This window comes from Chanodichthys erythropterus, chromosome 6 (genome assembly GCF_024489055.1).
Source record: "Chanodichthys erythropterus isolate Z2021 chromosome 6, ASM2448905v1, whole genome shotgun sequence".
Lineage (NCBI taxonomy): Eukaryota > Metazoa > Chordata > Actinopteri > Cypriniformes > Xenocyprididae > Chanodichthys > Chanodichthys erythropterus.
In genome coordinates, this window is record NC_090226.1 from 96,830 (window position 1) to 111,961 (window position 15,132).

The following is a 15,132-nucleotide window of genomic DNA, read 5'->3' on the forward strand; positions in this document are numbered from 1 at the left end:
TGGATTGTGTTCACCGACAATGTTTTCTGGAAGTATTCCTGAGCCCATGTTGTGATTTCCATTACAGTAGCATTCCTGCATGTGATGCAGTGCCGTCTAAGGGCCCGAAGATCACGGGATCCAGTATGGTTTTCCGGCCTTGACCCTTACGCACAGAGATTGTTCCAGATTCTCTGAATCTTTGAATGATATTATGCACTGTAGATGATGATAACTTCAAACTCTTCGCAATTTTTCTCTGAGAAACTCCTTTCTGATATTGCTCCACTATTTTTGGCTGCAGCATTGGGAGAATTGGTGATCCTCTGCCCATCTTGACTTCTGAGAGACACTGCCACTCTGAGAGGCTCTTTTTATACCCAACCATGTTGCCAATTGACCTAATAAGTTGCAAATTGGTCCTCCAGCTGTTCCTTATATGTACATTTAACTTTTCCGGCCTCTTATTGCTACCTCTCCCAACTTTTTTGGAATGTGTAGCTCTCATGAAATCCAAAATGAGCCAATATTTGGCATGACATTCAACATTTGATATGTTATCTATATTCTATTGTGAGTAAAATATAAGTTTACAAGATTTGTAAATTATTGCATTCCTTTGTTATTCACAATTTGTACAGTGTCCCAACTGTTTTGGAATTGGGTTAGTACATTTTATAGATATTTTGCTATTTGCACTTGATTGGACAAATTGAAACAATCTGCATTGTAGCTCTATATGACTAAAAATAAATTAGCAGAAAAGTCAAATGGAATTTTTATATCATTACATGTAGATTTGATGACATATTTACCCATAGTCTCAAGCTCATTTGAACATAAGGCAAGAATATCAGTGAATCCACTAAAAATTGGGTCAGTTTATAATTAATGGCATTTTGAGTAAATGTATGATCATGTTTGATTCATTGTTGGAAGTATTAAAGTCCTTGGAGGAGAATTTTTCACAGTTAATTAGTGGGATGAAGGCAGCTCTTATGTGGGAATACGGAAGCTTGCATTGGTTAAATCATTGATAAAATTAATATTCCCTCTGAACGCCTGCAGATCATGAGCGTTTCCCTCTTTTAACATGGTGTCCTAACCAGGTGTGATGCAACAAGCGATTTGTCTGTCACATGAATGTAAAAAAGGAAGCGTAACGCAACAATCACAAAACACAGCCAATCAGAGTGTAGATTTACGGCTCAAAGCTTGTTAGGACATGTGTAAAGTTCAGCAGTACAGACTGGTGTAATGCCCACAAGAAGTTTAGTCACTCGACTTTTAGAAGTACACTAGCACATAAATCAAAGACACAAACTCACATTCTGACTTCATCTCAAGTGATGGTGACAGTAACTCACAGCTAGCCACTCTGATCAAGATCTAAGATCTAACACAGATCATATTTTCAAATGGTCATTCTGCATGATGCCAAAAAGATGCCAGATGTATTTTTAGCTCCATCAGTGCCACATTCAGCAGCATTTCCCATCTGTAACACAGCATGCAGTTCATTTCTCTACTAAAACACATAGAACAGAGCATTCTTGTGGAAAATGTTCATGAAATTCACATAGGAAACGCTGTCTCATGAGTGACGTCTGTCTGAAGATGTGCTGCGGCCGGTCGTTGTTCGCTACAGCGTTTCTTTAAATCACTATTTTATGAGCGCTGTATTATTTATGACCCAGAGGAAGGTCAGGCTCTGCTGGGAGTGGAGGAGACACAATTCGGACCGACGCATAACTCATGTGTCACAGCGCCGAGGCCGGCTGATTAACTATGAGCTGGAGCCAGTGTTTACCCATAATGCCTCCTTCCGCCTGCCTCTCCGGTCTGCCAGTATCCTTCCGCTCTCGATTCAGTGTGAAGTTAGAGCCTGTTTTCTCTCTACAACTCCACGAACACATCAACACCTGCTTCTCTGTGTCGCTTTCTAATGCTTGTTTCTGACTTTTCAACTTTATTAATGTACAGGTGACTGTTTAAACTAATGCAATTTATAATTTCCACTGCCACAATAAACCAGGAGTGCGGCTCTAGTCGAGTGAGGTTTACACGCACAGCTCTTACCGGCCTACGTCTGTTACAACCACCCCCCTAAACCTCACTTCCATCCGGGTCACGGCCCCAACGAGTCTGTTCGCATGGGATTTGGGCACTCTAACAAGGAGGCTAAAGGCCGCAGTCTTTAGTGTCAGTTGCTAGAGCGCCTCTTGAGATCAGGGGAGTGAGTTTTACACGCACAGCTCTTTCCGGCCTACGTCTGCTACATATATATAGTGCAGGAGTCACGTGATATGGTTTTAGACCATATCTATGGTTTTAGACAAGGTCTGCTGGAGAAGAATGAGGTAATACGCTTGCGTTGTGATTGACAGGATCAGATGAACACGTTCCTCCTGAAATTCATTTAAACGCCGCTGAAATTCTCCATCATTCGCTACAGTGTTTCGCTTCAGATCAAAGGCTGTTTCAGTTCAGAGAGAGACTCCAACTTCTTCTTCTCCTAATGAGGGAACCTAATGAGCCATTTTCAGGAAAAGGCCTTTACCTGTGAGGTTAATGACATATTACAGCATGTGAATGAAGGGCACGTTTCCCTGTTTCCGGTGGATTGAACTCAATAAACAACATCCATGCAAAAGAACCGATAGTGTCCAGAGGCGTGACCTGAATAAGAAACCTCAGTATTGAACTTAATCATAACCGTAAAGGTGTAGCATCAGAAGGAGGTGATCTTATCTCTCTTCATCATCATCATCATCATCATGTGTTTTATTCACAGCTGTCATTTGTTTAGATGAGTCTCTGCTAAGACACCAACATTCTCTCTCTGTCTGTCTAACAGGATGGATAGATGAGGACTTATTGATTGAGTTAGTGTTGGTCTGATTACTGTAAATGAATGTGACCATCAGCCCAAATCAAGTCCTCCCAAACCAGCTCATTTAGAGCAGCAGATTTCAATGAGAGTGAGAAAACAATTCAGAAAGCCTGTCTTTGAAAGAACCGGGTGTCTTTAAACAGCCTACAGTAAAAGTTCTCAGTCCTGCCTCTTCAGATTCACTTTCGATCCTTCATATTTCAGACCTGAATCAGCTGTGTATTCCTGACATGAGTGGTTCTCGACTCTGGCCCTTCAGAGTTCAGCTCCAACCATCAAACTCGCCTGTCTGTGACTTTCTAGTGATCCTAAAGACCTTGATCAGGGTTGGGTCTGAACTCTGCTGCCCCGTATAGTGCACTGCATAGTGTTGTCTGAATTCAAAGCGACCCATTTCATTCACTTTATTTTTCTCTCATCTGATCAATGAATGTTATTGATGACATTAGTAATGTTTTCTGGTCGGACGAGAACGCTGTGAGTAGATCTGCTCACTGCTGATTCACGTCTGATCCAGTCATTCATCTGGGAATCGTGCTTTAGTCGTGATGCTGACTGATGAGTGCGCTGCAGACGTGAGTGAAGATACACATGCAGATCAGCTTCAGGTAATCATCTGGCGTGAGCTCTTACACACACACACGTACCTCAACACGCATGAATAATGTCCCACGTCCTGTAACTCGGCCGGCCTGAACCAGATGGAGTCCTCCTCTTTACTCATCCGGCTCCCGTCGAACGAAATGGGCTCCTCGAAGTCTCCGTGGCCGGTGCTTTTGTACCACATCAGACTGAGTCCGGCGCTCTGAGCATGTGTGTAGTTTGCACGGATGTATCCATAAAACAAAGCGCATTTAATCCTCACAGGCTCCCCAAGCAGAACTTTGTATTTCAGGTAGTCCACAGACCAATCCGTACAGCCGTCCACTGTGGAGACAGAGAACACGGTGTTAGCAAAACTGACTGATGCTTGGCATTTAACAGCACAATATGAGATGAAATAATACAGTCAGATAGAGATCAGTGTGTGTGTGTGTGTGTGTGTGCGTGTGTGTGTGCGTGTGTGTGTGCGTGTGCGTGTGAGTGTGTGCATGTGTGTGTGTGTGTGTGTGTGAACAGCATTTGACTGACCATGCAGGAGTATTTGAGCATCAGGCAGTTGTGACCCAGTAAAAGGCCACACACACACACACACACACACACACACTTTTTAGAAACCCTGCTCTGTCTATGGCGTCTCTGACATGTTGGAGATTTACACAGAAAATAATTTCGGCTCGTCATTCACTTCGTTAGCATCACATGTACAGTAATGCACTCTCAATGGAGACACTGAAGCCACAAGACCTAAACATACGACGATCATCGGTTACTGACCCGGAGTTCACTGTACGCAATAGGATTATAGGAAAGCACAACAGAGGAACAGGAGGAATGTGATGAAGCTGGAGAAACTCAAGCTGGAGAAACACTCAAACTGACAACTGAGGTCAAACACAGCTCAAATAACACATTTCTACTGAAGAATTTATGTAAGAGCTTGAATAAACCTGTGAAACACCTCATACAAACACACTGAGTCAGCAGACAGTTTTCTGTGGCAGCTCGTCACACGTGTCGTTGATGAATTATAAACTCCAGACTCTTCCCAACGTCTCACATATTTGTAGTTTGTCGTTTAGAAACCGATTGTGTGCCATTTCTAATGTTATCAGAGAGGACTAGTGGAAATGTCCCAGCGGTTTTTGTCCAGCATCTCTCCTCCTCCTCCTCGTTCTGTCTGTCTGAAACAGCTGCTGCAGACAGATGCTGAGAGCTCGACAGGCTCGGCTAATTGTGTCTCCCTCAATGTTTTATTTACTAAAGAAACAGCACAGCAGCTAATTAACACTGAGAGAAGCGTGTCGCATTATTTATCCCTCGCATTCTCTCTCTCTGAGCGCCAAATCCCCAAAATAAAACACCACGACTCATTTACCACTGAGGAAGTCAAAGCCGGATGGACAGCAAGTGAAATCTAAATCTAATGTCTGTGAAGGAGCAGTTCAGCTGGACGCACGGACACTTATTCTGTGTGTTGCGTGTCACGGGTGAATCGGGGAAACGGAGGAATCCCTGCTGGTTTTCGACAGGGATCTTTCGGAGGGACGGAGATGCTGGCAGTGCAGCTGGTGTCAGGTGACATTTACAAACACTGACAGCAAAAACCCGCTTATTAAAGTGTTACGTGTCTCTGTTGCTATGGCGACAAGAGGGGGCTGGTTGCCTTGGCAGCCTGTATGGGGGGGGGGTGTAACTAATTAAGGCTCATTGCTGCAGTATAAAGAACTCTGTGATGCTTTTGCAGTGTGAAAGATGGTTAAAACATGATCTCTCAGTTAATTATCCTACTGTACTGTGTGTGTATGAGTGTGTGTGAGAGAGAGTGTGTGAGAGTGTCTTTTTCTAAAGCTGATTATCACCAGTCACATGACTGGGTGTTTCTCCACCAAACATCACTTTGAAGGATTTCAGGACTTCAGGCTGGATTCACAACAGAAGAATTGATCTTAATCAAGTTCTTAAGATACATGTAGCGAGAGTGTGACGCAACGAAAGTGAACAGAAACCATTATAATCAGTGCTGATGTCCACACTGCTGTCTACGACACGACAAATTCCCAACTGTAAACCGATGCCGTTTTCTATTTCTGACATTCATGCACTACTTCTGATATGAAGGACTAATAGATTTGCAACGGCCTTTGTCGCGTCCAGTGCGGACACAGCGTGAGAAGTGCATTTCTTCAAATTTATTTACTTAAATACAATAAAATAGTGTAATACAACAAATTTAGTCCTGAAAAATGTTAATGATACATTTATCTATTCAGAACAGCAAGTGCCTCACGATCTTTCTTTTTTGCTTCAGGGCATGAGAAGTGTTCGTTTGATGAATATACTTGCTGAAAACCATTTGGCTAACTTGACCTGGAAGAAAAGACAAGAAAACTTCAGTTGGCAATAGCTGCAGGAAAGAGAGCAGATCACACTGGAAACAAACCGAGGAACTCATTAAACATCTTTCCTTTGGGGATTTAGTACAGCATGGAGGTTATCCTGACTTTAAGGTGTTATTTATGCTGATTTTTGAAAATTAATACTTCTTACATATATCTAAAGAAAAAAGAAAAGAACATTCATAAGAAGTACTTCTGAGAATATTCTCCGCTTTTTTATTCTAGAGAACGTTTCATGAATCCGGTCCCTGATGTTGATCAGGACTAAAGCAAGAACCAGATCATGCCACAACGTCAAACAAGATGGCGATTATTATACAGTATGTCTGCTTCGTACAGTAAAAACTGATGACGTTTGTCTGGCAGATCACAGTCACTTCATACACAGCATAAACGTTGAGAAAACATCCTGTGGGCATTTAAGATCTGGGATGTTGAAAATGTCAGCAGTTTAATTGAGGAGATAAAGCTGAGAGAGAGAGAGAGAGAGAGAGAGAGGAATACAAACATCGCATCTCTCGCAGGGAAACAGATTCAATTAAGGAGTTTCTGTGGGAATATTGTCAACATACTTACAGGAGACAGTTATTATTTTGTGCTCATCATTCTTCTCATTGCTCATTATGGGATGTTGGGCTGTTCTGGGCTGTTATCATTCATTTTACAAACGTGTTTGAGCAGCAGTGAGTTTCATGCAATCTCTCAGCACACGCAGCTAAGCTTGATTACACCCAATTAACTTCCCTCCCGAAACGTGTGCTCGAGGCGCGTCACTCCGCTGAATCACAGACGGATGGACGGACGGACGGACGGATCAGTGTTTTTCAGAACAGAGGACTCACTCAAGTGTGTCCGTAAGAGATTATTCAAACAAGATGCAAGATGAAAATATGAGTGAGATTGCCTTTAAAAGGTCTGTTTACAGCAGAGCAATATGAATGATTCAACGCTGTACAGTAGGAGGTGCTGATCGACAAACACACCTGACAGGTAGAAGAAACACATGTTGAATTACTGGCATATAACCAGCTGACTGAAACGTCACTCTGTTTTATTACTATCCATCAACTGCATGACTTTTGCTGTGACTTGGATTTGTTGGTGTTGTATTAAAGGGTTAGTTCACCCAAAAAAAATGACATTTCTGTTATTAATTACTCACTCTCATGTTGTTCAACACCTGTAAGACCTTTGTTCATCTGCAGAACACAAATCAAGATATTTTTGATGAAATCCAAGAGTTTTCTTATCCTCTATTGAAAGCAACTAAATTACCACATACGATGTCGAGAAAACTAGTAAAAATATCGTTAAAATAATCAATGTGACTACAGTGCTTCAACCTTAATATTATTAAGAGACAAGAATACTTTTTGTGCGCAAAACAAAAATGACTTTATTCAATAATATCGTCTCTTCTGTGTCATTCTCATACCCTATTTATATCCAGCAGCGCTTCCAGGTTTTACGTCAGAACGCCGGCTCGTTATCTCAAGTGTCTCGTGATGATGTGCATATGTCCAGTTACAGTCTGTCAACAGCTGCTGTCACAACACATCTCACTCACACACTGCTGCAAGCAAAACAAGAGCCGACAGACACACGCGTGTGTGTGTGTGTGTGTGCGAGATACAGGAACACACATCATGAAAAAAATAAGAGAGGCTCAATAAATAAAATTCATGAGAGTTGATCAAAACATCGGATCCAATAGTGATTTCCATTGCATTCTAGGTTTACATTTGATTGGAAGTGAACCCATGACCTTGGAGCTGCTAGTGCAATGCTTTACTGTTTGAACAACAGGAATGTAGCTTAAACACACACACACACACACACACACACACACAAATGTCCAGCACTCCGTCAGCAAATTAAACCTTTAATGTAAATTGAGTTTACAATAAATCTACTAGCGGGAAAAAGATGGATGAAAATGAAAATTGCTCTCTTGGCAATAGTTACTGACATTTGCATATACATAATTTATTCTGCAGGAGAGAGTGAAAGAGAGAAGAAGAAGTGAGAAACGAGAAAGAGAGAAGGAGAGTCAGAGAGCCTCATTACTGAGGAAGACCAGATACAAACACAGATTTAACATCCATCAGCACACACACACACACACACACACACACACACACAGGTTTGTTTTGCTGTGATGACTCTCCATAGACGTAATGGTTTTTATACTGTACAAACTGTACATTCTCTCCCCTTAAACCTACCCATCACAGGAAACTGTCTGCATTTTTACATTTTAATAAACATTATTTTACTCAGCATTGGGTCAATGCATGGATTTCTATTGATTTTGTAAACACTGTAACCTAACCCTAACAGAAATTAAGTCTTCCTGCATTTTTATGTTTCGTTGTGTCACAGTCCGGTCTGTTTCTGCTGGTCTCAGATCAGGTTCTCTGTTCATCACTGACCGTTACGAGTGACAGCTGACCCCAGAGCAGCTGTTGACAGCACCAGACTCAAATCCTCAAATCCGCCCTAAAAGCTTAAGAAACACGTCAAGGTCAGAAGCGTCGCACTGGACCGGTTTTAAAAAGATCCCGGTAATGACTTCAGAGTTCCGAATGGATTCAAATTAATACAGAACAGTTATAGAAATCGGATTTCCCCTGCTGTGAGAGAAAGGATGTCAGGACGACAGCTGTCTCTCTCTCTCAGAACAAAAATCCAGACGAATCCAGAGACGAGGCTGTTCATACGTGATTCATGTGTAACACTAAACAGTCTGAGTGTTATATGAACCGTCTCTCATTCCACGAGTCTCTATTAATCATGAGTTAATTAGCAGGTTTGGGTTGTTTTGGGGAGTCAGTACAGACAGTCAACAAGCTCTGATCAACAAAACATCACAGCAGAGGAGGGTGAGAATGTGAGTTTACTGTGACGCTTTTACAGCAAAGGCTTTAAACGGAGGGTGAGACGGCTCTGGATGTCAGAACGGCAGAGGAGAGAGACAGAGACTGCTGTCTGTCTGTCTGTCTGTCATGTGAATCCAGCGCACTGATGCTTGTGAAGGTCAATGAGGATTAACAGAAACACACACTCACCGAGCGCCCATGCGTGTGTGTGTGTGTGTGCGCACATTTTTGTGACATATCAGGACAAATGTGTATTATGACACAGGTATTACAAGAAGAGGTGACTTATGAGGACATTACTCCATGTCTCCACTTTTCAAAAGGCTTATAAATCACACAGAATGAGTTTTTGTGAGAAAGAAAGAGTGTGCACAGTTTCCTGTGATGGGTAGGTTTAGGGGTAGAGGGAGAGAAAATACAGTTTGTACAGTATAAAATCATTATGTCTATGGAATGACCCCACAATTCACAAAAACTAACCTGTGTGTGTGTGTGTGTGTGTGTGTGTGTGTGTGTGTGTGTGTGTGTGTGTGTGTGTGTGTGTGTGTGTGTGTGTGTGTGTGTGTGTGTGTGTGTGTGTGTGTGTGTGTGTGTACCTACTTATGTCACTTTTGGGTACATTCACCAGGATACACACCAGTAAACTGGGGACCACCAAAAAAACTTGGGACATTTTGTATGTCCTCATTTGTTTGACCATATAGTGGCATTCAGCATGCTCTAAAATGGTTTCCTGGCTTAAAATCTCATTTGTCCCAAAAATTCACTTTTATGTGATTTGTGTACTTAAAGTGTGTATGCCCCCCCACTAAAGTGTGTATAACACAGCGCCCTCTAGGAGAACTGCACTTCCGGAAAGATACACACTTTTGGGATTCTGACCAATCAGAGCGCAGGAAGATACTACGAGCGCGGGACTGGTGATCTGACCAATCAGAGACCAACACGTCACCAATAAAGATGGCGGAGGCAAAAACTATCATGAATATGAATGAATTGACATATAATCCACATTTAATTTGAGAAATATTCACAATAATTTGTGTTTAAATAAAAATAGACTCATTTGCAGGAGCTCTCATGCTTTATATTGGCATGTATTATTAACTTTTAATCCTCGGAGTTTGCTCTCGCATCAATGTGTGTGTAAAGATCGCTGCCCCGCCCCCGCCTAACGGAGACTATATCCGCGTACTGTAACTACAGTTTATTAAATGTACGAACGAGTTTGACGCGGGGATGACAGACATTACGTCATGTGAATATGAAACATACATATTTCCTCCCAAAGCGGAGGGACAACTGTTTTAATCCGTCAAGTATGATGATTTATACATATGAGTTTATTTAATAAAATACACAAGCAACAAAAGATTTGAAAACCTTCAAAATCGCTTGCTTTTATGAGTGATTTTATTTGCTTTAAGTGTTTTCTCCTACTTTGCGTTCTGCTGTTCCTCCATTAGTATCAGAGACAAGAGACAAGTACAGTACACAAATAGTAACATAAAAAATAAATAATAAAGATATGTGAAAAAAATATATTATAATATTATATAGATAGGAGCAGTTACAGCAAACATTCTCTTTATATTTTATATATAATATAATAATTTATATTTATATATGATATTTATAATAATTAATATTATATATAATATAATAATTTTATATTTTATATTATATTATATATAACAGTTTCTCTCACTTTGGTGCATTTCTCCAATCACAACTAAAATTCTTACTTGTTCAACATCCACATTATAGTCTCTTGTTCACATCATAAATGAAGATATGTGAAAAAAATATATTATAATATTATATAGATAGGAGCAGTTAACAGTTAACTAAAATTCTTACTTGTTCAACATCCACATTATAGTCTCTTGTTCACATAATAAATAAAGATATGTGAAAAAAATATAATATTATATAGATAGGAGCAGTTACAGCAAACATTCTCTTTATATTTTATATATAATATAATAATTTATATTTATATTTGATATTTATAATAATTAATATTATATATAATATCATAATTTTATATTTTATATTATATTATATATAACAGTTTCTCGCACTTTGGTGCATTTCTCCAATCACAACTAAAATTCTTACTTGTTCAACATCCACATTATAGTCTCTTGTTCACATCATAAATGCAGTTTCTCATTCTCCTGAACAAATTGTAAATGCTTTGGTACATTCATGCATTTGATGTACAAGTGTCAGATGTTTCCTACATTATCACTTGCTTATGTCATGTTCATCAAAATATACTAGGTGTCGAATAGTTTTTATTTTCATAAGCCATTAAATGCAAAATGGTTGAACTAGTCATAAACTGTCAAGCATATTTTCTATACATTTCTTTTAGACTTTTTTTGTCCTGAATTATTAAATTTCAGGGATGAATTTTGAATTTCAATAATGAAGGGGAATGTAATTCAAGCAATGTTCAACAGTTCTCTAAAATATCTCAGATGCCATCTCATTTGGGAGGCACAGACAGAGCACAACACAATGTTACACACTCTGAACATGAATGAACAACAAGGACACAAACAGAGTCAACAGACAGAAGAAGGAGTAAGGATGTGTGGTGGAAGGTGTACGGAGGAGAACAGAGGAAGAGGAAGAAAGAGGCCAAGACTGAGATGTTTCTGATGGAAATAAGAGCCACTGTTGTAGATCATGCTCTCAGTCATGACCTTAAGGCCGAGACGGGTCAAAATAGCCGAATGATGGGAGATGTGTTTGTAGACAGAACAGGTGTGAAATCAGATAATGTTCACTATGTACTGTTCACTACATAAACTGTAGACTGATGTAATGCTATGTTACTGCAGTCTACTTGCATTTTACATTATACAGTAAATATTACGGTGGCTGAGAGAGATCACCGCGCACAACTGAAGAAAACACATGCAAACAGAAAAAATGAACAAAACATCTTGATCAGTTTGACAACACACTTGCTGCAAATATTCACCCAAATACAGAAACTTGCTGCAGACAACACACATACAATGATGATGAAAACTTTCAGGTAATCGACAACACCACTGACAAGTGCTCATTGAACAAGCATGTTCCAGCCAGGTTCGTCACTTGTTTGGGGTACCCTTGAAACATTTCTTTGTTATCAGTTCTCCTCTGTCCAACAGTGAACAGAGCATAATTCAGGCAAGCTATCATAAGTCCGATTGGGATGATCGCAACAGTCAAAGTACTTATTCCAGTTCCAACCAGTTGAGGATCATATTCATCACGCTGGAATGGATGGTTTGGTGAGGATCTGTGCCACTGGCTGTCATTATATCACATGACATTGTAGCTACTGTAATTTTTTGACAGACCACCAGAAAGTATATCTGAATCCTGTCTCATCCAGTCTAGAGTGACGTGTTCATACTGTTGAAATGTACGCCATACAGATAAAGTGCAGTCTTGTGTATTTTCAATCACTGACATCAAAATCGTATCCATATTACTTCTGAAAATACTGTCAGAGTGTCTTTGTGAACAATGATACAAGGACTTGTCATTTTGATGACACTGATATAAGGATTATGAGCTGGTTACAGGCTATTGCATGTAATCCATTGTGCTGTTATTTGTATATGAACTGTTTTAAGAAATGCACATACTGGTTTACATCTTAAGGATGCATATGAATGAGAATATATAATAGGAGAGCAGTTACAGCAAACATTGTTTTATATTTAGAGAGAGAGAGAGCAGTTACAGTGTTTAGTATAAAAAGTGTTTAAAAGAATCATGACTCAAGCTGGGACGTTTACATGTTTGTTTACAGATTTATTTTGTTCATACTTTGATTTTAAAAGGCACTGGATGTGAAACCCCTGCTCCCCTAACACTAACCCTAACCCTAACCCTAGCCCTAGCTGAGAGCTGCAGACAGTGACACTGAGTGACTCGCCGCCCTTCCCCACCGGCTTCTGATCGCGCGTGCCTCCCGCCCCATCCCCCACAGCAGCAGCGCAGCAGCTTGAGTGCAGAGTGAGATGAGCTCTGAGGAGAGATCACGAGTGCTGCTCAAATGATGAATAATCTGTCGTGGATATGCGTTTTTAAAGCACTTTTACAAGATCTAGCAGCTTTTCCTTCCTTTTATATTTAATATAAAATACCATAAATTAAAAAAAAATTGAAAGAAAATGCTGTTAATAAAGTGCACGTTAAAGTTTATTTTAGAGCCTCGAAATAATCCACACATCTCCCTGATTTTAACTCAACATTTGATTAAACAGAATTAGTAAAAATTAAGATATGTGTTCCAAAGAGATCGTTTAAAAGTGATCATGTGCTCTGTCCATTAGAAAGACGTACGCCTCCGTTTTTTTATTTTATTTTTTATTTTTTTATTTAAGTTTGAAGAACCAGTACTGTGAATAAATCAAACAAAGATCTAGGTGTTTGCCAAAATATTTATTAGGTCAAATAAATGTAGTCACAATTTCAACGTGAAATCCAAATACGTAACCTCGTCATGCACGCACGTCAGCTGTGGATGTGTTTTCCCGGAAATGCAATCACATGGCATTGTTTGACGCGAAAAAGACTGACAACCCCATCAATGGACGCTGGAGAGGTGAGATCAAGTGTTGTCCCGAAAATGCATGATAACTAAAATACACTGTGAAATATGAAAGTTAGTAAGATGTATGTTTACTTTAGTGGTTAAATTATTTTCTGTTAATGTTTTATTTCTCGATTGTATTTGAGTTTGATTCTCATTTGATTTTTTTTTTTGCAATAAGGAAAAAAACAGTTTATTGCTTATTTGTAGGCATTGATCAGCAAATATAATTTTGTTATATTTCATATAATATCTCTTTAGATTCTACAATTTAATCAGTGGTAGCCTGTTTTTCTCATTGTAATTTGAAATAATTAATTTTCATTTTTTATTATTTGATGTCATTTTTAATTTTATGTAATACATTATTTACACTTTTTTTTTTTAGTGAGACACACAAGTATCCATGTTTTTTTATTTATCTTCACAGAGCTTTTTTGCACAATGACAGTACATAGACACTTTATAGTATTTTTTATTCTGTGTGTCAAGCTCCAAAGCAGACAAAATAGTCCATATGAATCTATCAGGTTACTGACTGAAAATCTGTAGCTTTTAAATTAATATGAATATGGATTGACATCAATCATCTGGTCACAATGGTTTTTGGCATCAATGATATTGCTGTTTTTTTTAATCTAAATGCCTGTTTCAGACTGGTCACATGTGCTGTCATTGCATAGAGCTCTGTATTACATTTAAAAATAAACTTTAGTGTTCCACAGAAAAACACAACACAGGTTTGTACAATTTTAGTACAGGATTAGTACAATAATTATGTACATTTTTGGGTGAACAATTCCAGTAAGATCAAAAAGATTTTTAAAATGCTTATTTAATCCATTCACCTTATATTTCTTTTTATTTCTTTTTTTCCAGAAATAATGCTGAAAAGCAAAAGGCGTAAAACACCTCTGCAGGATGCAGAGGATCACATGACCCGTAGAGCTGATAAGCCTGGGCTTCAAGAGCAGTTCATCAGCAAATATAAAGGCAAGTATTTATGACTAACCAGATACACGAATGGTTTGGTCTTGATGTCATTAATGCAGAATAACCTGCTTTACAAATAAAGTCTTGTAGTTTAAAGGGTTAGTTCACTCAAAATTGAAGTTTCTGTCATTAATTACTCACCCTCATGTTGTTCCACACCTGTAAGACCTTCATTCATCTTCAGAACACAAATTAAGATATTTTTGATAAAATCTGATGGCTCGGTGAGACCTCTAAAGCTACTAAAGACATATTTAAAACAGTCATGTGACTACAGTGGTTCAACCTTAATGTTATGAAGTGATGAGAATATTTTTTTGTGCACAGAAAAACAAAATAACCACTTTATTCAATAATATCTAGTGATGGGTGATTTTGGGCACACAAAAAGTATTGAACTGCTGTAGTCACATGATCTGTTTTAAATATGTCTTTAGTAGCTTTCTGAACACTGAAAAAGGAAATGATTTTGCTCTCAATGCAGGCCTCACTGAGCCATTGAATTTGATCAAAAATATCTTAATTTGTGTTCTGAAGATGAATGAAGGTCTTACGGGTGTGAAACGACATGAGGGAGAGTAATTAATGACAGAAATTCATTTTTGGGTGAACTGAACTTTTAGGTGGTTATTGGTTTGTATGTAAACCAGGACAATGGATCATTTTTATAATAGGGTTAGTTCAAATAATGTCATTTATTACTCACCCTCATGCCGTTCCATACCCGTTAGACCTTCAATAAGGTGATTATTTTTTTTGCAGCTATCAGTATATCGTTGTGCA

General features: G+C 39.0%; 1 protein-coding gene across 1 annotated transcript in view; it reads right to left on the reverse strand.

The window, feature by feature from the left end:
* Positions 1 to 15,132, reverse strand: part of il1rapl1b (interleukin 1 receptor accessory protein-like 1b) — a 134,680-nt gene that overhangs the window by 76,113 nt on the left and 43,435 nt on the right. The window contains exon 2 of the mRNA XM_067387023.1: positions 3,520 to 3,799. Coding sequence (XP_067243124.1) covers positions 3,520 to 3,799 — 280 coding nt within the window. The remainder of the gene's footprint in view (positions 1 to 3,519; positions 3,800 to 15,132) is intronic.